Source organism: Gavia stellata, chromosome 12 (genome assembly GCF_030936135.1).
Source record: "Gavia stellata isolate bGavSte3 chromosome 12, bGavSte3.hap2, whole genome shotgun sequence".
Taxonomy (NCBI): Eukaryota; Metazoa; Chordata; class Aves; order Gaviiformes; family Gaviidae; genus Gavia; species Gavia stellata.
Window position 1 is genome coordinate 17,095,346 of NC_082605.1, and position 22,527 is coordinate 17,117,872.

The 22,527-nt window shown below is 46.1% G+C and overlaps 1 protein-coding gene across 1 annotated transcript in view; it reads left to right on the forward strand.

Annotated features, from left to right (window-relative positions):
- Positions 1-11,356: 11,356 nt before the first annotated feature.
- The window catches only part of SYNPR (synaptoporin), a 109,703-nt gene continuing 98,532 nt past the window's right edge, over positions 11,357-22,527 (forward strand). The window contains exons 1-2 of the mRNA XM_059823358.1: positions 11,357-11,513; positions 11,593-11,658. Of these exons, the coding sequence (XP_059679341.1) occupies positions 11,496-11,513; positions 11,593-11,658 (84 nt within the window). The 5' untranslated portion in view covers positions 11,357-11,495. The remainder of the gene's footprint in view (positions 11,514-11,592; positions 11,659-22,527) is intronic.

Here is a 22,527-nt window from a genome sequence, read left to right on the forward strand (position 1 = left end):
TGCACTGAACAGCACAGAGCAGATTTTGCACTAGATGTCCTGCTTGAGAGCCACGAAAATCTTCCTAAGAATCTATTTGCTCCTGTTCTTATATGCACATAATTTTCATTACTGCTAAGGTTTGTACCAAAAAAATAATATATCCTTTAAAACCACAAAGAATGTTGTTCTTTTTTTGTTCATTCAATTACTTAATTGTTTTCTTCATTTGGTGGCATGGTGGTTTGTGGCAATAGAGATTTTATTACAAAACAAAGTAAGTTGTCCCCTGTTTTCACATCAAAGGAAAGGAACATGTTATGAAATATTTTTTTGTAAAGCATTTTAATCACCTGACCTGTATCTTTTTTAATTAACCCAATTATTTAAATTGATACAGTGTTTAATACGGCACTGTAAAGATATGGCCTTGCTTTTAAATCAGTAAGTCCCAATAACGTATTTAATACCAACTTTTTCACATCAATTATCATGATTTTTACTTCTGAATTGCAGCAGCTCCTGTGGGTCCTGGGCATGCATGCTCAGACAGCAAATAATGAATGTGGGGGAGATCAACTCTTCAGCTTGCGGAGTCCTTTCTTTTACTCCTTCAATTTGCTACCTGCCCATCATGGATTTTCTTAAATCTTTTCCTCCAGCACAACAGGACCAGATCAGGTATTTGTACACATACATATAATCATCTGCTTTGCTTAAGACCTCTATAATATTTTAGGATTAAAAATTCATTGATTTAACAAAGTGTTCTTCGGGTTTTATGCTTATCTCCTCTTTTCCCTCATTTCACTCATGTGATGGAGACAAAAAGAGCCTGGCCACATCGGTCGGTCACTGCTGTCCCTAAATCTGAGCCCCTCCTTTGCCCCAGGCAGCAACAGAACCAGGGAGCAGAGCACTGGATGCAACACTCCTCTTTCCTCATGCATGTATTTGGACTTCAGGTTTGCAGGTAGTCTGCGTTAAAATCGGGAGGAGAGGCAGGAGACTGTCTTGGGGAGACTCATGAGCATTTTGCTTTATTTATAGAGCATCCAAACCCAGATTATTAAATACTGCTGAGACACAAGCCTGGGCAAAACAGATTTTGGGATATGCTCCTATCCATCACACCAGGAAAAGCTGTTGTCAAAACACAATTGAGCTTTCAGTCTAAACACTACCGGCACTGTCAGATCCATCCTCAGAGAGAAACCATGAAATAGCCTAAGTTTCAGTAGATGATCTTAACACCCTCCCAGGGCACCCCTGTCAGGAACCGATTCAGCCAGGCTCCGTTTCAGGTTTAAACCAAAACCGCAGCACCAAACTCCCACCCGACAACCGCTGTCTCTTAAGGCTCGCTCCCACATCGGTGTCAGCTGCCAGAGAGCCAGGAGAAGAGGAGCAGAGAAGAACCACGTGGCGAGTTCCCCAGCTGTCAAGTACCAAAATTTGCCCATTGAAGCCTTGATTTGCTCATTTTTTTCTAGATTGATGGCTCCCACACCATGTTACCTATCCAGGGAGGTGCAGGGATGCAATTACACGGTCAAGGGCTGCTTTTGAGCCTCTTGGCCAAGGGGCCAGCAGTAGGTGTGTGGGAGCAGCTATTCCTGGCCAGAGAGACTGAGCTTGAGACTTGAGCCTTCAGTATGTTTGCATGCTCACGACACTTGGATAAGACTAATGCTCCCTTGCAGGTCTTGTTTTGCCCAGATATGCAGCTAAATTCTTTCACTCTCCTCTCTGCACCTTTCCGTGTGATTACACCTCTCTCACTCCTGGGTGGCCATAACATCACACAATATCCCAAATTGTACAGGCGTGCAAACACTCTTTTATCCCCACTGAAAATACCACCCCGAGAGGGTCCATAACCATGTCTGTCTTTTCATGGCCACATCGCACTGCTGGCTCATAGCTCTCCTCCGACACGTGAATAGCCAGACCCTGCCCTTCTAGTCACACTTGCTGAGCTCCTTGCTTAAAGCCAGAGCAGCTGGATTTGGTCCTTTGGTTACACATGTGTCCCTATAGCTTGCACGTCTATGGGGAGTCATTGCCAATGAAGTCACTGTTCCTTTTAAGTGCTAGGACTGTCACCCACTAAGGCGTGTGTATGAATATATATGTATACACACACATTGGACTTCTCTATAGATCTCCAGCCTCACCAGGAAGTTCTGGTCTATACAGGTCATTGAAATAATCTATATGGCCTTCATAAAGATCAGGCTACTCTAGAAGTTGCTTCTGCCAAGGCAGATTTGGAGAAAAGCAATGCAATGTCACTACACCGCCTTTTGTTGACAATGGCCTAGGGGGAAATGAATCTTCTTTATTTTCTTCTCCAGCCTCCCATTCTTCCTCAGGCCTCCCAAATGTTCTCAGACAGCCTGAGCTTATAATTTCTCCCAGATAAGTTATTTCGGAGACTGAAGCCTTTGTTTTCCATCTCCCAGACTGATTCTGTGAGAGCTGCCATAGCCCCCAGCTCCTTCTGCACCTGAAGAGATGTCCTTGCAGCACTTCAGATGTTTCTGAAAACTGCAGCAGGAAATATAGCCAAAAGCCAAAGTCTGAGGAAGGGAGACAAGAGATGGTAAAATTCAAGGAGGAGGACAGACAGAAAGAAGGTGCTGCAGAATTCCCTTCTGCTACTTTTTTTTTAAAGGTCTCAAAACTCAAGACTTCTCTCATTTCTAAGAAAAACAACCTTCAGCAAGAAAAGAAAACATATTTCTCTTAGGAAGCACATAATTATAAAGAAGACTAAACCAGGAGATGCTTAGCAGATCTAGCCAGCCTTTGGAATAGCTCAGCACAACCCTCTACTGCACCATCAGCCTCATGCCTGCCTCTCTCCTCTCCCCCTGCAAAAAAAGCCGGGGTGCCCCTCAGGCACTATCCATAGCCTTCCCCACCCCTCGCTAATTGACCTAATGATGTCTCTGGGAGGAGCTAACTCAATATAATCCCTCCCTCCAACAAAGCCCTTTGTATCTTCTGCCCAACTGCAGCTACTTGAGATTTCAGTGCTGGGCTGTGTCTGCTTTCTTTTTAATTGACCTTTTGGTTGTATTTGTGGGTTTTTAATTGCTTTTTGGGTTTTTTCCATCCTACTTTTCCATTTCAGTTTTTATGCTGTTTCTTGTGTTTGGTAACACCCCTTCACTATGACTTTTGTGTTAGTGGGCTCTGCCTACTCTCTGTCCTGCAGGGTCCCCTGATGTTTCTCTTTCCAGAGAAGAAGGGGGGGGTGCCTAAGGTCTTCAAAACAAAAAACAATCATTTTCTCAATGGTTTCAGGGACTGTGGGTGTTTGGACAATTCTAAAACGGTATTTCTAACCAGATGGGAAGGCTAATTTATGCTCATGAAAACTGAATGTTGTTTGGTAAGTAGGAATAATACACTAACCAGTTATATCTGTGCTTTACAGTACCTAGATAGTAACTTCAGGAGTACTAACTAGATTCCCTCAGAAACAAACTAAGAGGAGGGGCTTTCCCCTTTCACACTGTCCCTGGGGCAGAGCCTGGTCAGGGTTTGCCTAGTTGTGAGGATCCAGGCTCTGCTCCACCTTTGTGGAGTGCCTGAGTCCCCATTTGAAATGAGGATGTACCAGGGCCTGGGAGCCCTTGGTGGGGAGGGGAGACTTCAGCGCTGCCTGTCTCAGGCTGGGGAGAGCTGGTGCTGCACTGGGGGGGCTGCACCCCTCCCTGTGAGTGTCTTGCAAGGCACAGTGCTGCAAGGAAAAATGAACTCAGAGGGCAGTAGAAGTTGCTTATTTTCTTGCATTTAATCTTTCCACCAAACCTCAAAAAAATTTTGATTTTTTTTTTTTTTTTACTAGTTTCAATATGCTGAAACACAAATTTAAAAACATAGTCCTGGGAGGAGGGAATGGATTTCAGTGTTCTCAACAGTGCTATAAATAGTACGTCAGCAACCAGCATGACTGATGCAACAGCTTTAGCCAGATTGCAGATCTGAAGGAAATTCAGATAAAGTTTAGCATGAGAAAGGGATGTTTGGTTAATTGTCACAAAAAGGAATGTCTCCAGTTGTTTTCTGGTGGCTATCTATTTTTTAAATAGTTCTCTTTATGACAGGTAATAAATCTTCTGTTTTGAGGTACTACTGATAATCTGATTCAGCACATGCTGGCAAGCTATTCATACTGTTAGCAAAATTTCCAATTAAATCCAGCAAAGCTCTTTATTAAAACCTGAAGGTTTACAGCACTGTTTCTTGCTCAACCCCAAAGCTTGGGAAAACTTAGTCAGTGTGAGGAAAGCAAAGATACTGTGTGAATTGCCTGCAAGGAGAACAAGAGGAGTGGGGGCTGATGTTCAGGGATGTTATAGACAGTCTCTTTGAGATTTGTAGGTTCTTGCTTTCCCATAATTGACACTTGTCTAGTCCATTTTCTGTTTCTGAATCTGAAAAGCAGGATGTAGAATGCTGCTCATTTGCTGGAAGTTTCTTGAAATACTGTTGCAGATTACAGGAATCGGTGGCGTGCCTAACTCTTCTACCCACCCATCAAGTGCTGGTTAGATGTCTTTTACAAGAATGTCCAAGTGGGTCACTGTCTTTAATGCCTAGCATGGCCTGGCTTTCACCAGTGAAACCTGCTGAGTATTTTGATCTTATCTGGAGCGTCCCCCTTGCTGCTGTGACCTTGCCTGGGCTGCGCAGCAGCTGATGCTTTGCCTCTCAGCCTGGCCTCATCTGCAGCCCTGTGCTTGGGGCACCCTATGGCAAGGATGATGTGATTTTGAACTTTCCCTGGCTGGAGGAGAGACTGAATTTTCCTCCTATGCTTTGTGTGAGAGCTCAGACCAGCAGGCAGCAGGGTAAAAGGCAAGTAGCAGTTTTAAGGAGAAGCTATTACCGCTCTCTGAAGCGATGGGGTACCAGCTCCTGGTTCCAGGCTGCGGGTGCACATGGAGTTACACGAGTATGCCTTGGAGAGCGATGGTGCTTGGGATGTTTCCTATCCTTTGCTTTTTTATTAGCTATCTTACACAGCCAGCTGTGAAAAATGCCTTCCAACTTGCAGGGCTGTGCTGGTGTGAGTTTGGTGAGCTTGTTTTTTCTACTTTGTGTTTTGGGATCTTTGTACCTACTTTGCTGCCAAATTGCAGAGCTTTAATTCAGACTGAGGGAGACAAATAGATGCTCCCCTAGCAAGGGAAGGACAGGGGAAATACCTTTTTGGGATACAGTGGTGTGCATGCAGTATTGTCTACCTCATCCCTTTCTAAGGATGTGAGTGGTGTGCATGTCCCTTATACCAGTACTTAGGGGCAAAGTTTGGGTTTGTGGTATTTCTCATTCAGTCCTGGAGCTGGCAAGGTGAATCCTCTCCACCACTGGAGACCCTCTAATCCCTTACCCTGAATAGAGTTTTTCTCCTGCAAAACGGCAGCAAGGTGGGTTTAGGGGTTTGCTGTTGTTCTGGTGTCCTAAACAGGCATTGGGCCAGGGCACAGCACGGATGTGCTGATGTGTCCCTCATGGGGCTGGGGCAGCTGAGGGCATCATCTCCATGCAGGACGTGGTGCAAGCACCTTCCTCTGTGGTTACCCCAAAGCAGCTCTTGTTTCTGCAGATGTACCTCGCAGACGGTGCACTGACATTTTCCCTCTTCCTTTAAGAAAAAAAAAATCTAGCATTTAAACATTTGCTCTGGTAAAGGATGAAATGGAAAAGTAGGTCGAATTTGAAGGATCCCAGCCCTGACAGCGTCCCTTCTAGAACTCCAGACCCAGGTTTTTGGAGAGAGACGGAATATGACTGCAGTGGTGCTTTTCGCACTCATCTGTGCTCTTCATGTTCCTGTGTACAAAATCACCCTGAAAATGCCCAGAATAAATTATAACCCCATGCTTTTAAGGGAAGGATTTAGTTGCCAGCAATATATTTATGAAACGAAGCTACCCCTGTTCACTCCGTTGAAATTTAGCTGGGTCTTACCAGGAAGCAAGGTTATTTTTTGCTTTCAAATAGTCTAAGCTAAATTAGCTGGAACCTAATTACAGAATTCTTTTGATTAAAGCCAGACAATGCGCTCTGGAAGCTAGGATCAAAAATGACAAGACTTGATGTCAGTGAAGGATTAAGAAGGGGGAAAAAAAAGACTGATTAATTTTTAAAATCAAATCAGGATTGCTCTTTGGACATGGAACAAAGGTTGCAGCGAAGTCAGGCAATTGTTTTGGACTCGGGAAAACTTGACTTTCAATAATATGACTTTTAATTTAATTTCACATGCACATAACTGAAATCCAAAAAGGGACACTAAAGATGATTTCTGCAGCTATTCTTAGAGATCAGGAGAGAAATAATTGTAAGTCTTGTGTGAGATCTAGAAATCTCATTGAGATAGTTTGACTTGTAGACATGATACTTCTTGGTCAACATCAGCTGTGCAGGCAAACAGCTGGCCGCTTGCCTTAATCACTGAACCTTTAGAAAGTGCTCCATAATTATTTTCATACCATACTCTGAAAATAACCCTGCTTAAAGAAATTGTGCATGTTGCTAGAAAAACAAATGCTGACTCAACACATCTCCTTTTAAAAATACTTTTGTACTTTTAGCTTAATAATGAGCAATGGCCTCATTGCTCTACCAGTTTGAATGCTCTACCAGTTTGAATCCTGACTACTTTTTATTGTCTGTCTGGCAAAATATTGAGACATGCATTTTTTTCCAAGCTATTTTACTCTGAAACAAGCACACAAGGGTTTCTGTATGCAGACTTTCAGCTTCTGAGGGTGGAATAGTCCGCAATACTGTGGCATTTTAGTTTATTGACCTTAACATACGGTGCAGGGGATTGATGTCCCTACTTGGCCCTATCCTGAGGTTCCTTGGGAAATTAGGTTTATTAAGGATTATTTATGGGCAGGGGTGCAAACCTAGAATTGGAAAATAGAACAAGTGGGGAGGATCATGTTTTCTGGAAAACATGGTACAGGAGCTGGCTGGGACCTAAGGGGGAGAGACTGTTCTCTCCCACGGATCCCCACATGCGGTTTCTGATCACATGGAAGGCAATTCTTGGCTATCCCAAGGCCTCACATTTTGTTGCTTATTGAATTATTGTTATTAAATTTTAGAGTGAAGACATCAAACAAATGAAGCCAAGCCATGAAATGACTGGCAATTGGCATTAGGATGGGAGGGCGAATTCCCCCATGCCAGGAAAAGGTTAAAAGCTCCCTGGTGCAGAATACAGCCCCAGGGGAAAATATTGTAACCTAACCAAAATGACTGGTAGCTTTAAAAACAACAGCAAGATCCAAGAGACAGCACCAAGCTTCTCCCTTTATGGGGATAATGTATTGTGAACGAGTTTGATGGAGACCCCGAGAGGATGAAATGACCCTCGACAGTGGATCTTGAGAAGAGTGACAGGTAGAGTGTGAGACTGAGGCCTGGCTGGAGCTGGGAAATCTGGTGTGCTAAGCGCCATATGGTCTTCCTAGCGCGTGTGCGAGACCTCATTTCCACACCCAACTGCTCACAAAAAAATAGCACTGGTGCTATCACCAGTTGCCTTCAACTCGCTTCAAACTGGGTGACCCCACCGTCTGGTCCTCGCTGCTGCAGCCTGGACGACCCATGGGTCATAGACTTCGTGCTCTGCCACACGCAAGGAGAAATGTGTTTTCAGCTATTTGCTTTTTATAGGTGTGCGTGCGTATCTATCTGTATGTAAGTATATCTGGCTTACATTTAATGTCTGGTCCAGCAGAACAAAGAGATCACTCCCTACCATTTCCCCATTAGTAGATGAAAGTAGGATTTAAACCAAAGATGTCCCAAGCAAAGACAAATCCCCGCTGTCCTCTTTCAGCCCCTCGAGGCTGGCACAGCTCTGCCTGCCACAGCCCTGGGCAGGGGCAGCATCACTTCCATCCCCAAAGTCAGTGTCCTCTTCTTGCAATGACTGTTTCTCCATTCCCACAGGGACAATTTGATCCTGAGCCACGTGCTCAGGAGTGGTCCTGGCACAGCCGTACTTGTATTGATCCGCTGCTTGTATTGATCTGATGCTTTCTGGTGCAGTGTGGTCTGCAGCCCTCAGGTGCAGAACAAAAGGCTAAATTTAGTTGACTTAGTGCTTGGAGGACACAGCAGGAAGTTATTTGCCAGAATACAGGTTCAGGCAGGTGAGAAGTTGTCTAACACAGATCTTTTGGTAAAGCCCTGGGAAGAAAACCTTTTCAAGGTAAGAGTGAGATGTTTTGCCTACTGATATATGACATCTAACGGATTTAGTTCTTACACTTGCTGTTGATCAGGGAAGCTTCCCACACTCTGTACCCAAATCAGGGTACATGCCTCCTAGAAACAGGAAAGAAGTCATGCTTGTAGCTGGAAAAGCTTGAAGACTTCAGCTTTTAAGCTTGCTGTATCAGGATTTATGGCAATTAAATTTATTTTTCTGAAGTGAAGAGGGAAGAGCACTAAAGCAATAGTGTCGTGTGGGGGACTTTGGGGCCCAGCAGTGATGCAGGACTGGCATTGCTGCTTCCCCTATGGCACTGGTGGGCTCTCTCCAAGGAAAGAAAAGGTCAGGAGGTTCCTGTCTTTAGGGAGCACACTCATGGTGTGAGGTTTTGTCTCTGTGAAACACTTTTGGTCTCCCCAGACTATTTTTCATTTATCATGGAGATTTGTAACTGCACCTTTATGGCATTTTTTGATTAATTCATGTCAAGCACAGGCATCCAGGTGTGAGAACAGTGAATGTAATTTAGTATCTTGGTGTATAGGTTCTTGCTGTATCTCCACTAATTGCAGACATATCATTTCTGCTAGTTTGAACATATGTTTCAGAGTGTGTTTTATTATGTAGCGTAAAAAAGGTGTGGATTGTTAATGTTATTTGCAGAGCAAATTGTGTACTAGGAGACTCAAGAACTGGGAAGGAGATGCTCTTACCTCTGAGCTAACTGGGACTGTGTGTAAAGAGAGCAGCTGTGAAAGCCAGAGAGAGACACTCTGCCATATTGAAGTACAAATGCTAATAGCCACCTGGAAGACTTAATAATGGCTAGAAGAGGCACCGAGCACTGACTATAAAATCAGGTTGCTGCTGTGGTTCTACAAGGATTTCCAGCCAAAGGGGGAGCTGAGGTGGGGATGGTCGAGCACTGAAGAGCACCAAGCCAAAACACAGCTGGGAGGGTAGAAAGGGAATGGAAAATGCAGCATGAGGGAGCTGCTGTAGCTGCTGCAAGCCCAAGTGTGCTGAGCTAGAGAGCAGTGGGGAAACTATCCCAGCCTTCCAGAGGGCTCAACCTGCTGGTCATGAGGGTCTTAAGAATATTTGCTTTTGTTTTTCTGTCTTTGACGATTTTTGAAAACTGAAGTTCAAGTGCTACTAAAAATCTCAGGATTATAATAGGAGGTAATTAATAAGAGGGTGAGTGAATTAGACCTCCAGTTCTCCATGGCAGTCAATGGAGATTGGGCATATGTTTTTTCCAGAACATACTACCAATAAAACTAAGGAAAGAAGATTCTCCACATCTCCTCAGCCTACTGCTCAGTTATGCCTTTACTAAATGTTTCAGTATTTTTTAATCTCTCAGGAGACTTCTGAACTGCTTTGATACATCCACAGCTGTAAGTCTCTCCATGAAAGAAACCAATTAAAGGAAACAGCACATGAGAGTCACGGTAAACCGCAAGCAATGAAGCTTCCCACAGCCAAGAATTTTGGTGGTTACTTGTCTTGGCGCAAACTAACTACGGCTGATACCAGACATCAGAGCTGGCAATCTGTGCAGGAGGGAGCATGGTTGCCCTGCTCTTCTTGGGGACTGAACTAATTTCTTCTTCCAGTGTGAGAGCTGAAGGCACGTGGCTGGCAGTGACCTGGCCCTGCAGCTCTGCACCAGTGGGGGAAGCTGTGGCCGAAAGTCAGAGGGGTAATGTAGTTTCACTACCTGCTTGTGCCTTTTGGAGCCTTAAGGATGCTCTGTCCCTATGTATCTCTGAAGGGACTCTGCCTCCCATGGCACTAGGCCACCAGCAGGCAGTTGCTGGAATTGCTGAGAAGTGTTTTCTATTTAAATAGAGGTTGTTAGAGGTTGTTATTTAAATTAAAAAAGCTTACCTGATAACGTTTTGTAAGGAAAAGTTCTCCATTTCTTTCCTGTTTTTTCTCCTAGGGCAGAAAGAAAGGAGGGCACAAAATACAACTCTTTTTAGTTTTTTCTTGAAAAAATGAAATGGAATTGTAATTCTGTCCTCAAAGCTGGATTTGATAGGGTAAAAAAAGATTACTTAAAAAAAAATAGAACTGGACCCAGTCCCATTGCCACCACAGACTTCAGCTGGGTTTGTTGCAGATCTGTGACTTTGACACAAAATCCTCTGCCTTAAATTCCAACGAAACCTTCAAACATTCATTCTCCCCACATGCATCTTGTTTACTCCAAGGATACATCCGGAATTTTTTTTAATAGAGCTTTAGTGTGAGCAAAACTAATTGACTTATTAAACTTTTGCACATGGCTGATTCCTTACAGGGTGTAAAAGCTTCAGGTATTTTTTTTAGGCAGATATTGCAATCTCTGACCTACTTAGGGCCTAAATCCTATTTGAGCGCTGGTGTCCTTCTGGTGGCACAACTGGTTGTCAGGGTGGCAGTTAAGTGACTATGCAAATGTTTGCAGAATCAGGGCCTAAATCTAGTTGCTGGGTATGTGCTGTTAAATCGGGTCATGGGTTTGTGCCCTCAGCACTTTCCTGAGCCTTTGCTGGGGCAGGACCCGGCTCCATCACAAAACCCTCATGGTGATGTTTTAATGCCACAAGGAACTGGAAACGCTGTCAGCAAGTAGGAGCAATGGAAGCATGGACACACACAGGGACTGTGGCTCCTGCCAGGCTGTGCCACCCTGGGTATATTACAATTATTAAGGCTATGTTGGGAAACGAGGGCAACACAAGACAGAAAATCCTGTTCTGCTGTCAAGGAAATGCTACAGCAGCAGGACCGAGCGCTTGGAGAGCGGGCTGGCAGAGCTGCAGCCCTGCTGCCGGGGGCGGCGGGCAGGGGGGTCCCGGGAGGGCGAGAGGGGAAAGAAGGACACGGTGCAGCGTGGTGCCAGCCCCTGCCCCCGCTGCTTCCACAGAAATGTTCATAGTTTCTCCGCAGGCAGCGGGGGAGGCAGTTTGGTTTCTTCTTTTTTTTTTTTCTTTCCCCGACGTCTTCTTGTCCCTTCCTGCCCCGAAATAGAAATTATTTTTAAAGAATTAATGCCCATTTAAAAAGCGGCGGAGCGCCGGGGGACGCAGCGCTCGGGCAGCGGGCGGAGGCCGGAGCGGTGCCCGGGCGCGGGGCGGCTCCGCGGGGCGGTGCGGGGGGCGCGGGGCCCCGCCCGGCTGCTCCGCCCGGCGTGCGCGGGGGCAGCGCCGCGCATCCCCGGCTGGCGGGCGGCTCCGCTCCGCTCCGCTCGGCTCCGCGGGGCTGCGGCGCCATGGAGGCGGTGGACCAGGTACGCGGAGCCCCGCGGGCGGGCGGGAGGCGGGGAGCGCGGAGCGGGCGCGGTGCTGACTCCCTCTCTCTACCCGCAGCTCGCCTCCGCGGGCACTTTCCGCGTGGTGAAGGAGCCGCTGGCCTTCCTCAGGGTGCTCGAGTGGGTGAGTCCCGGGGGGGTTCGGCCGCGGGTGGGCTGGGGGGGGGGGCTGTCCCCAAAGTGCGCGCACGGCGCTGCGCCCCGCGGAACAGGTGGGAGCCGGGCTGGGACGGCGGCGGGGGCTGCGGAGGGGCCGCGGGGCACGGGGGCGAGGGGCTGGGGACTCTCATCCTACAGCGATGTGGCCGGCGGGGTGGGCTGGGGGCTGGGTTTGTGGGTGCCCCCCTCCTCCTTGTGCTGGATGTAAAATAATTTTTTTTTGTAAAACGGGGAAAAAAATAAATCCTCATTATGCATTTAGTAAACTTGTCTCTGGGCCGAGCGGGGAAGGAGGCAGATAATTGGTTTGTGGAGCAATGTCACTGTTTGTTGCTCTGATGCTCATTCGTAGTGAAGTCTGCAGGTCAAATGACATTCATCGCCAGTAGGTCTGCGGGAGGAGAGAGCCTCTCTGAACGGGAAGTTCAGAACATGTCATGGAGGATTAATCACATTCCCCTAACGCCGACTGGCTGGGGAATTATGTAAGCCACGTATTTTGGGGGGCACGTCCCCGTGCGGGTGCGCTTATCCACATGTTCGCACCCGCTGCGTGCAGCCCGGCCACGGGCTGTTTGTGAGAGGGGTGTTTTGGTGTGCTGGGGGCAGCTGCTCGCCCTGGACCCGCTCCCTGCCCGCGGCCAGCAGCTCCTCTTCCCCGCTGAGCACCTTGGAGCACCAGGTCCCGTGGAGCTGGGTGATGGGGATGTGGCGGTGGCACGGGCTTGCGACAAGGTGGCCCCGCAGCAGGGTGACCTGCTTGCGGAGGATGGACAAGGTCCCTTGTGTTCCTCGCCCAGAGCTCCTGCAAACCCACACGACGCTGCTGCTCCTGCCTCAAGGAGAAGTCAGGATGTCCAGGGGTTGAGCCCCAGACACCGGTCTGAGGGTGCTTCAACCCCTCTGCAGTGCTTGCCGCGAAGCAGAAGAACGGGGAGCAAAGCTGTTTCTATGGCAAATAGCTGCTGGGAGTGTGGTTTCTTGACTATCTGCCCAGTGAAGCTGTGTCTGGTGGTGGTTGGGAAGTGAGCTCCTCGGGGAAGGGCTCTGGGCCGAGGTGCGCGGGCTGTGTCCTCGAGGAAACTGTTCCCTCCAGTGCATTGGCATCCTCGGGACCGCGAGCGGGAACTCTTTTCTCTTGGCAGTTTCCTAGGTCTGTAACTTCTTCCAACAGCCAAATATAAAAGCTGCCTTTGTCATGGTTGAAAGCCACATGTAGAACTCTTCTGGCTGCTCTATCTGCACGTTGCTTGTTTGTATATGTATGCACATGCAGCTGTATGTAAACAGAGCTCTTCTGACACGGCTGAGGTGTATCAGTCCTTGGCAATAAGGGAATGCGGGAGAAGGGTGCAGTGTGTTAACATTTAAGAAGGTGTGAGAAATTATTTTTTTCCCCTTTTGACATGTATGTGTGAGCAGAATTAAGCACATTTTAGTGTATGGTATCTCAGAGTGTGGAGGACCTTTTTTTTTTCTTTAAATATACTTGAAAGGCCTTTTGGATTAACCAGATTCCAGCTCTATTCACTTAGTCTTGTTGCTCCCATCTTCTTTCTCCTTTCACCATGCCTGCCAACTGCTATCCACCTCTTTCTACCATCTCGGGTCTCAACTAAGCGTCCATTTCTCCCTCAGACTCCATTTTTCAGCCTAATCATCATTTTAAACTTTAAAAAAAGACCAAATGCTCCAGCTGATTTTGCAGCCGCTTCCCCTTTCCCTAGCCACCTTGCAGCCCTCGGTGCACTTGATCAGAACAGGCAAATTATACCGCTAATTGCTGGATTTACAGCTGTTTCATTTTGGGTGTTAAATGACGTGTGAGTGGAGGTTTTTGTGCAAAAAGCGCGGGTGACAGTGGAATTTATTAAACCTGCTCTTGCCAACACTGATGAGTTTTTCGGAGCTTTACAGTAATCACCTGTCAGAGGGTGTGACCGGTGTCGTGTGTGTGATGTGGCAGCTGAAGCATAACACCCAGTTTTACAGAGTTTTAGGATTTGGGAAAGCAAGTGCAAGTCATTTTAATGTTGCCTTCTTTTAGCTTATTTATCATCTAAAAGGGAGGTGTTAACTGCTGCTTTTGGAAAAGTTATGCTTCTTTTAATGCGTATTTCCCAGAAAGCCAAGTTTTGGATTTCTAGTGTGAAAAGCACGCAGGTGGGACACAGAGGTGGGGAAAGCCCTTTCTGCAGTCTAAGAAGGGAAAAACTGGCGTTTCTGCCCTGTTGTTTGTGTACTATAGCCCATATGCTATTCATGGCACCTCTTAACACCTCCCACCTGAGTCCTAGGTTGCATCTGCAAAGAAATAAAGTTCATAGCCCAGCTGGTGACACAGCGATTCTGGGCGTTGGGTGGCTCTCGTGCTTGGGGGCAGGCTTTGTGGTGTTGCAGCACAGATGGCAGAGGTGGGGGTTCCTCAGAAGGGCTGGTAGGGTGGAGACGGTGTAGAACTCAGCTGGTCCAGGCAGTCCAGCCTTGAATTTGCGCTCTCATCTTTTGGGCAATTTGGGTGGGCCCACGGTGGCTCAGGGATCAGCGCATCTCTATTAATAAACCTCTTGTACAACGGTGCTGCTGAAATTTGTGTATAAACGAGTGCAAACATTTGCAAGTCTGGAGATAACTGGGGTGGCTGTAGGTTTCTCAGGTGTGAAACTGTAACTGTGCAGAAGCAATCTATAGGTGTGCAAATTCCAGCTTACCTGTAGTCTGGCTCAGACATGGACCTCTGTCTTGGGGAGCAGGGACTTTATCTGACCTTCTTCGATCTTCTACTTTGACTATCACCTAACACCCAGAGAGGAGATGCTGAGATAAGACTGATTCTTCTGAATATTCACAGCACTGTAATATGTTTTCATTTGTATTTCTGTGGTACTTTGTAATCTTATTTTCAGCCGAGAAATTGCATTTAGAAGCCATTAAGAGACAATATTGGCTCAGGCCCAGGAAAGGGGAGGAGGGGGAAGTGACTTTTAGCAATTAAGCAAGAGTTGCATTTTTTGAACTCTACCTTGGTAATAGATGGTGTACTTACAGTACGTGGATCACAAATCTGGGCTTGGAAAACTGCACACAGCTGTACAAGATAGGCCCTGGGTGTTTCCAGCTTTGAGTCAGCTCTTGCTTCATGGCACGTGCTGCGGGCAGGGAAAAGCTGTTTAAAAGCCGTGTTTGTTCTTGCTCCTCTTTATTCCCTTGGCTGTTACTCCTCAGATCTTTGCATGAGAAGAGGGTGTCCTTCTGAAGCTTATTTCTCATGATAATCTACTATGGCACTACAACCAGTTGTAATGTCACAAACACCGTTACAACTTCACTTGAGGAATGACTCTCCTATACGTGCACCTGACGATAATGAGTAAGGAAAGATGAAAGAGAAGAAAACATTCATTCGTCTCCCTGGATTAATTTCAGTGTTTAGACTGTTTTCATTAGGGTTCACAAAAAGTAAGCAAGACAAGCAAGTTTGTCAGTTGTGTATTTGTTTTGCAGTCCTTGCCTCTCTGGAGCCCTACAAAAGCAAATCAAGTGAAAAGCAGGGCTCTGCCCATGGCAGTGTGATGTGTATATGAACTACCTCATGTATAATCACCTGCACAAATATTTTCGTAAAAGTGGAAACTTTGTATCACTAGGCTGAGGTTTTTAATTACTTCTGCTGCTTTCTCACTGTGGTTTGCCACAAACAACTTTCCCCCTGCAGACCCAAAGCAACCTCACATTTGTCCAGTTTCCATGTCAAATAACAGGAGCCGCAGTGCTGTCCATAACACCTTTCCCTGTAATCCGTGATAAACAGCAGAGATGCAGAAACTCCTCCGTTTTGCAAGTTGGGAGGCACTGTGATTGCCTTGCTGATTATCGGCGGGCGGCTGTTTTAAAATACCGTGCAACAAGCTCCCTGCTCCGCCAGCTTGCAGCCCTGTCTAGGCTGGCATGGGCGCAGCGGGGTGGGTATTTTGGGCACAAAGACCGTGTAAGTGGCTCTGTCTAAGCCAGTGCTGCTTGTATCAGGGAAGGTATGAGCCATTTATGTTGCAGGACAAATCTTGTGGATGCTGGGGCTTTTCTTGATAGGACAACTTGGAAGTGGACATTAGGCTGCTCAATGAACCCAGTTGTGTCTGAGGAGTTGTTTTAATTCTTGCCTTTGTGCAGAAAAAAATACATTCCAGGCCTTGCATGACTGCAGATCATCCCTGCTCACAAGCATTTTCATGGGATGTGCCAAAGATTTCCAAAGCAGCTCAGGGCATTTGGGCAGCAAATCTCCATTCATCTCTGGTGGAAATTGGGCAAAAGAATTGCAAGGCAGTTTCAAAACTCTGTGTGTACATGGACCAAGCTTTGCTTCCTTGCCTTCGTGATGTGATCGTTTGACTTGTGAGCCAGCAAAAAGGCCAGGCTGTTGCCAGCCTGGCAAGAGTCAAGCTTGCTTTGATTGTATAGCTTCTGAAAGGGTTAGCAACCCCTGCCTTGCAAACAGATGTGTATTTGGAAGGCAAAGGGAATCTGAATCTTGAAAGACTGATAATAAGTCTTGTCTTTTGTCCTAATGCTGATTGCTCATCTGGCCATGGAGCACTTTTGTTGGATTATATTTGCATGCGTATGAATGGACATAAGTAGCTGCATGCTTTCAAGTGTGTCCTAGAAAAGCCTGGATATCTTGAGATGCTGAAAATATATGGAAATAGGTGAAGAAGATAATGCTTGTATGAGGCATGTGTGATTAGTAATTTGCTCTATATAGTGTATTAGGGGCCCGAGATATTTTGTAGTTGCTTGAGACTTTGTCATGTTTGTTTGTACTTGTTTGGCTTTTGCTTAACCAGAAGGCTGCTGTCTACTCTGGCATGGGCAGAGACTTTAGGTGATGGAGCAGGGTAACCTTGCTGAAGCTTAATGTTCCTCATGGATACAGGGCTGGAAGAGTTAAGTGTTTGATTTTCTCTACCCTCATATTGAAAGAAAAGCCTTAATAAAAAGTTTATTTCTTTCTGCCTGCTGATGTTACTTATGCAATGCCAGGATCGGATGCTGCGTTCAGTGCTGGGTTCATCCATCTTGATGTGTAGGATACACAAACACGTGTAAAAAATATATTGCCAATTTTTTTGATGTCTGCCTTGGGATGTAGGTACCTAATTGTTCTTGAAAACCTGGTCCCAGTTAATACCTCAAAGGTCTTGTATGTGTAGTGTCAGGTCAATAAAACATGTGACACTTAATCAAAAAATGTAAATCCATTTCTATGGTATTTTAATATTAGAAAGGTAATTACTGTGTAACTATCCCTTCTCTGTAAGCTGTCATTAATTGGATGATTTCTTATAGGCAGCTTAGCATAATGCATGCAAAATACACTGCAGCTCTGTACAGACAAGAATTGCCACAGTGAAACAACGGGATGTGAGCGTCCAGGAGACCTGGGCCCTGTGAGCAGGCTTTGCCGGTCCTTGTCACGGGACATACGACTTCTGAACACGTATCGGGGTATCGGTGATCTGCAGGCAGGAAACTGTTGGACAAGTTCTTTTTATGAGAAAGAACTGGGAGGAGGATTTTGCCATTAGACATCAGGCTCTGCTGTGTGCGATAGGAAAGATCTGAAAAGTTTTTGTAGTCTCACTGAAGACAGATGTGACAGATGGCATTTTACCTTGTGGTCTTAAAGTCTCAACTTCTGGGAGTCTTGTGATTCTGAAACCTTTGGCTTTGATAAACCATATGCTTTTAGATCAGGGTAGCAGAAGGATGGAAGCCCTAAAGACTGAAAACCCAGAACACAAGTGAAAGAGCATAAAATCAGTCTTGTGATCCCATGGTTTTACGCAGACTGCAGAGAGCTGGCTGTTCTGCATGCTGTTCACATGCGTGTTTATCTGTGTGCATATCTTGTTGGAAACTGAGAACTGTGCTAATCTCGTTCCATTGAAAAGTTGCTGTTAAAATGGTACAAATGCTGGTACAGGCAAGGAGGGAAAGAGAAAAGGTCAGCAATGCCTGACCGCATTGTAAATAAGTGACATCTTTCATCTGAAAAGTGCCTACCATTTTCCACTTAGGCTCACGTTGTGATCGTGGAAAACTTGATTCTAAAAGGTCACCTAACAATTAATTTAAATCCTGATGATTCTCAAGCAGCCCAGAGTGGGACCTGGTATAAAGGAGTTAAGTAGGATTAAGATATGGTTGAGATACAGTGCTCCAGGAGGCAGGAGTTTTTGGAGATATGTACTGCTTCTGTGGAAATCCCTGGGTGAAACTGGTAAAATCTCTTCATGGTAAGCCACCTTCTTGATGGCAGAATCCACTGGCATTACCCGAGTGTGGCTGTTCGAAGCATTAGGAATAGAAGATGAGGAGAGAGACTCATTAATGCTAAATTTGATTATATATGCAAACCAGGTTTCTATGAAAGGAAGAACAAAAATGATCTGACTTTCAAACTAGCAAGAAGATGCATGGAGATAGAGGGTTCTGCCATTAGACACACATGGTTAAACTCTCCTTGCCAATTTTTATGAGGGAGATGTTTCAGTCATCACTCCTGTAAATCAGCATCTGCATAATTGGAGCCCCGGGTAAAAGCCCTGCATGTTGACATCTCCAGATTCAAATGTTGCAGTCGGGGAGGGGGGGACAGGCTTGGAGGTGCTTCTGATAAAACCCCTTCATCATTCGGATCCTGTGGTCCCTGAGTTAACCTGGATTCATGGCACTACGTGTGATCGCAAGGGGCAGGAGACCTCCTGGTCGCTGGCTGAAGGCTCCGCTCCGGGAGAGGGGACCTCCTCCTGACAGGGGAGAAGGGGAGAGGCAGAAAGCAGGTAACGCTGGGCTCTGCGCAGGGCTGGCGATGGAAGGCAAAGTGCTCACGCCACACGTCTGCCAGTGCAGCTTTCTCCTTTGACACCGAATAAAAGCAGTTAAGTAGTATTATGGTCCTGGGGTGCCGTGTGGAAAACAGCACTTGGCTGTCTGTCTGGCTGTCCAGCCCAGCGACTGGCCAAAGGGGTCTTAATGGCTTTTACTCTCAGGGGAATTCTGCAAAGTGCTGTAAAGAACATTATGGAAAGGAACATACAGTGTGGAGGTGCTGCTTTTAAGGTGTTTGTTCAAAGTGGCATATGTACTGCAAAGTGTGACATAGTTGCTAAGGTGACAGCTTGCTTGCTTTTTGGCAAAAGCAAAAGAATACTGAATATAGACAAATGGTAAGCTTTTGCTTTGTTTAATTTGCACAGTTTTCTCTTCTGGCTATTGTAGAGACTTCTCAGGTTTGTCTTTGTAAGCAGTGTTTTCCCATTCAGAACACTTCACTCGGTTAGAAAAGCTAGTATTGTTCCCCATTCATAAAGAAACGCTTAAATCACATAAAATTATGGGGGTTTCACTGATTATAATTGTAGACACAAATTATGGTGTTAAAAGGGTTTGGTAATGGCATTCAGTGAAGTAAGGAAGTATTCTTTAAGAACCTTTTACGTAAAACAAAAAATACTAGGTATTGCCTCATTAGCAGCCTACGGATGCGGGCACATCCGTGGGCACACAACCCAGAAGATTTTTTTCCTGTAGCATTTGGAAGCATTTTCAAACTGCTCAGACCTAAGCTGAAATGCATGGTGAGGTGAGAAGTCGGGTTGGTCGCGCTCAGAGGTTGGTTGTGGGGAGAGGGAATGAAGTCCAGGCAGGGAGTCTTGCACCGGACAGCTCGGTTACTGCCACGGGTGAGTATTTTCATAATGCTGCTAGGGGAGAAGGATCAGCAGAGGATTAGACTGACGTGGCCCCTCAAGAGAGGGGGTTTTCCAGACGAGCAGCCATCTGTGGCATGAAGCAATGTTATGGTCCTCAGTGTGGAGAGGAGAGCAAAAAGGTCTCACAAGCCTAATGTCAACTTTGGTCCTTGAAGCAGTGGGGTACGTGCACAATCCAGGAAAACTGGCCAGGAAAGGCTGAAGTAATGTGCTCATCACCCGTTACTGTTTTACCTTTCCTTTCTTTGTGATGTTCTAACGGACAGATAAATGTGTTTCTCTGAACAAGCTGTTCTGTCTGTGCCTTTTCCAAAATGCCTTAGCATCTGGGGAGGAGGCTGTGTTAGAGGCCAAGGCTGCGGGAGCTGCTGAGATAATGCTGTGGGGAGCAGAAAGTGCTGCAGCCTGGAGCTTGGGATAAAAGTCGAGGGGAGCTCGGAGGGCTCCTGTCCCCAGATGAGTGCTGGTGCACATGCCCCAGTTTGGCAGTACCATCGCAAAGCAGAATTTAGCATGGGTGTTTTCAGAGTGGTCAGAGATCACGACACCCTACACGGGGCTTTTGCTGGGGGATTGGGGATGTCTCTTTGCTAAGAAGATCCCAACAAGCATCCTAGGCATTGAGGTGTGCCAGACAGCAGCGGGGAGGTAGTGTCCTGTTTCTCTGCGTTAAGGAAGCAGGAGAAAAACTGTGGAGCAGGAAGTTTTCAATAAAGTGTTAACAGATTTTCAGAGGGGAGGTGTACAGGCCCAGACTCACTGTCAGAAACAAATCTGACTTGATTGTCTTACAAAACTCCCGATCTGTCAACTTGATCTTTATTCCATGAGAAATACGAGAGCCTGCTGCGAACAGCCTGACTGAATATTCACCAGAAGTGCTCAAGAACCTGAAGTATTGAGGGTGAAACTCTGCCCAGAAGATCTCGGAAGGAAATGCTACCTAGCATTGGCAAGCTCGTTGATACATCAGGAAGTAATTTATAGTAACAGCTCTTCAGTAGCTCTTTCAGTTTCAAAAAGAAGTTTGTGTCTGTCCTCAGCCTTCACTTTTCCTGATGTTAATGCTCTGCCCTCCTGTGTTATTTCTCAGGTGATGCAAATCCAAAGCATCTTTGGCTTGAAGTGATAAGATTCAGCTCAAATCCTTTGGCACTTGCATGCTGGGTGCTTGTATTGGGGCCCCATGTTTGACACTGGATTTGCCGATGTTCCTAATATTAGGTGAAAAGTCTCTGTGGTACCCCAAATAATACTATAGGAGTAGCAAAATCTTCCTTGCCAGGTTCTCAAAACCCAAGGAGACAACTGGCTTCTTAGTTCAGCCTCCCTGATGTGGGCCATATTATGGCCTATGGCTGCCTTCAGTGTCCAAGTGAAAATACCCCAGGATGCCAGGAAATATCTTAGTTATTTAACAAGCAAACCTGAGCCTTGCTTGAAGTTTTTTAGGAATAATCTCCCTGGCTGTGTGCTGGAGGTATGCTCAAAGCAAAACAAAACAAGACATGCCCCCCATCTGTGTGCAACCACATAGTTGCTTCTCCCTGCTACTCCTCACGCAGAGGCGATGTTGCACACAAAAAAGCGCTGCTCTGCATCAGGCTTTTTACCCCATTTAAAACAACCTTTGTATGGAGAGAGTGGTGACTGAGAGCCGTTGAATGCGGCAAGGTCACAGCTCTCTGTTGGGGCTGTAAGGGGGAGTGATGCCCATGGGTGTATATCATGCTCAGCCCAGTGGGATTAGGTTTGATACTGGAAGTTGGCTTATTACTGCAGAATACGTATATTGCAATCATTATCCTTTGGAGTTGAGCGGTTTCTCCAAGTGCTTTTTTAGAGGCTGTGCTTCAAAACCAAAGCAAGTGTGGAATTCCCCCCGCTGCCAAATCCAGCAGCCGATAAATCCGGCAGAGCTCTCCTGATTGCCATCTCCAAGGGCAGTCAGTGTGCTGGAGTGGAATTAGGTCCTGGTTTGAAAGAACATGCCTGCCAAAAAAATTAAACAATGGATGCCTTCCTGTTTAATTTTAACATATTAATTAAATTCTTTGCTGCTGTATGCCTTTGATCCCGGCGAGCTGATATACACGGTGTCTGCTGTTGTGTCTTAGCAGCGTTTTGTTCTAATCTTGCACGCAGACACAAGGATGCATTTGAGTACGGATAAAAGTGCAGAAGCTGCACGCTGCCAAGTACCGAGTGCATTGCAAACTGACTTTTCCAACTGGTGACCAAAGGCATGTGGACAGAGAGATTATTCACGAGTATGGCTCAATAGAGCTTCTATCTGAACAAATTCTCTCCCCATTTTTAATCTCCTGCTGTGAATGGTGCTGCAAGAAGAGTTTCCTTGATGGAATTACTCATTGAGAGGGTTGAGGCCAGGAGCTGAGATTTTATTGCAAAACAGAATCAGTTTCAAGTGGGATAATTAGTAAAGTTCGATCCCTCAGTCAGAGAGCAGAAGCAACACTGTATGGCATTGACTGGGCACATCTATTGATTAGTCCCAGCCAAGTGCCCAGCTTCAGAGTATTTGGGAGGCTGCTGGCTTTCCGTGCAGCCATGCAAAAAAATGTGGGTACCAAGCGGCACGTAGCCAAGCAGCCCCACCACAGCCGATTTCTGAATGCGTGGAGAAGATTTCAAATGAAGATGTGGTTACACGTTTCCCCTGCGCTGTTGGTGGCTGGGCTTTGATGATGGTGGGAGGAGGTAAGCGAGTTGGGAGCGTGCGGTGTTTTCATGGCAAGGAAAGGTATTGGAGTGAGCTCCCTCATGTTTATAGCCTGGGGCAGGTGATTGAGGAGCATGCGGAGTATTTGTCCTTTGCAATCTGGGCTGTACCTAAATGCCAGGGAAGCGGCGGTCATTGCTGTATCAGAGTAATTGGTAGAGCTGATTTGGAAAAAGGAATGTAATTTCCTTGGGGGAAGAATAATTTTTAATCTAAATTTCCATTGGAAGCTTTGGCATTCTGGTGAGATTGTGAATGAAGAAATATTTTTGCCAGAAACTACAATATTTCAGCTGAAAATATTTCTGTAAAA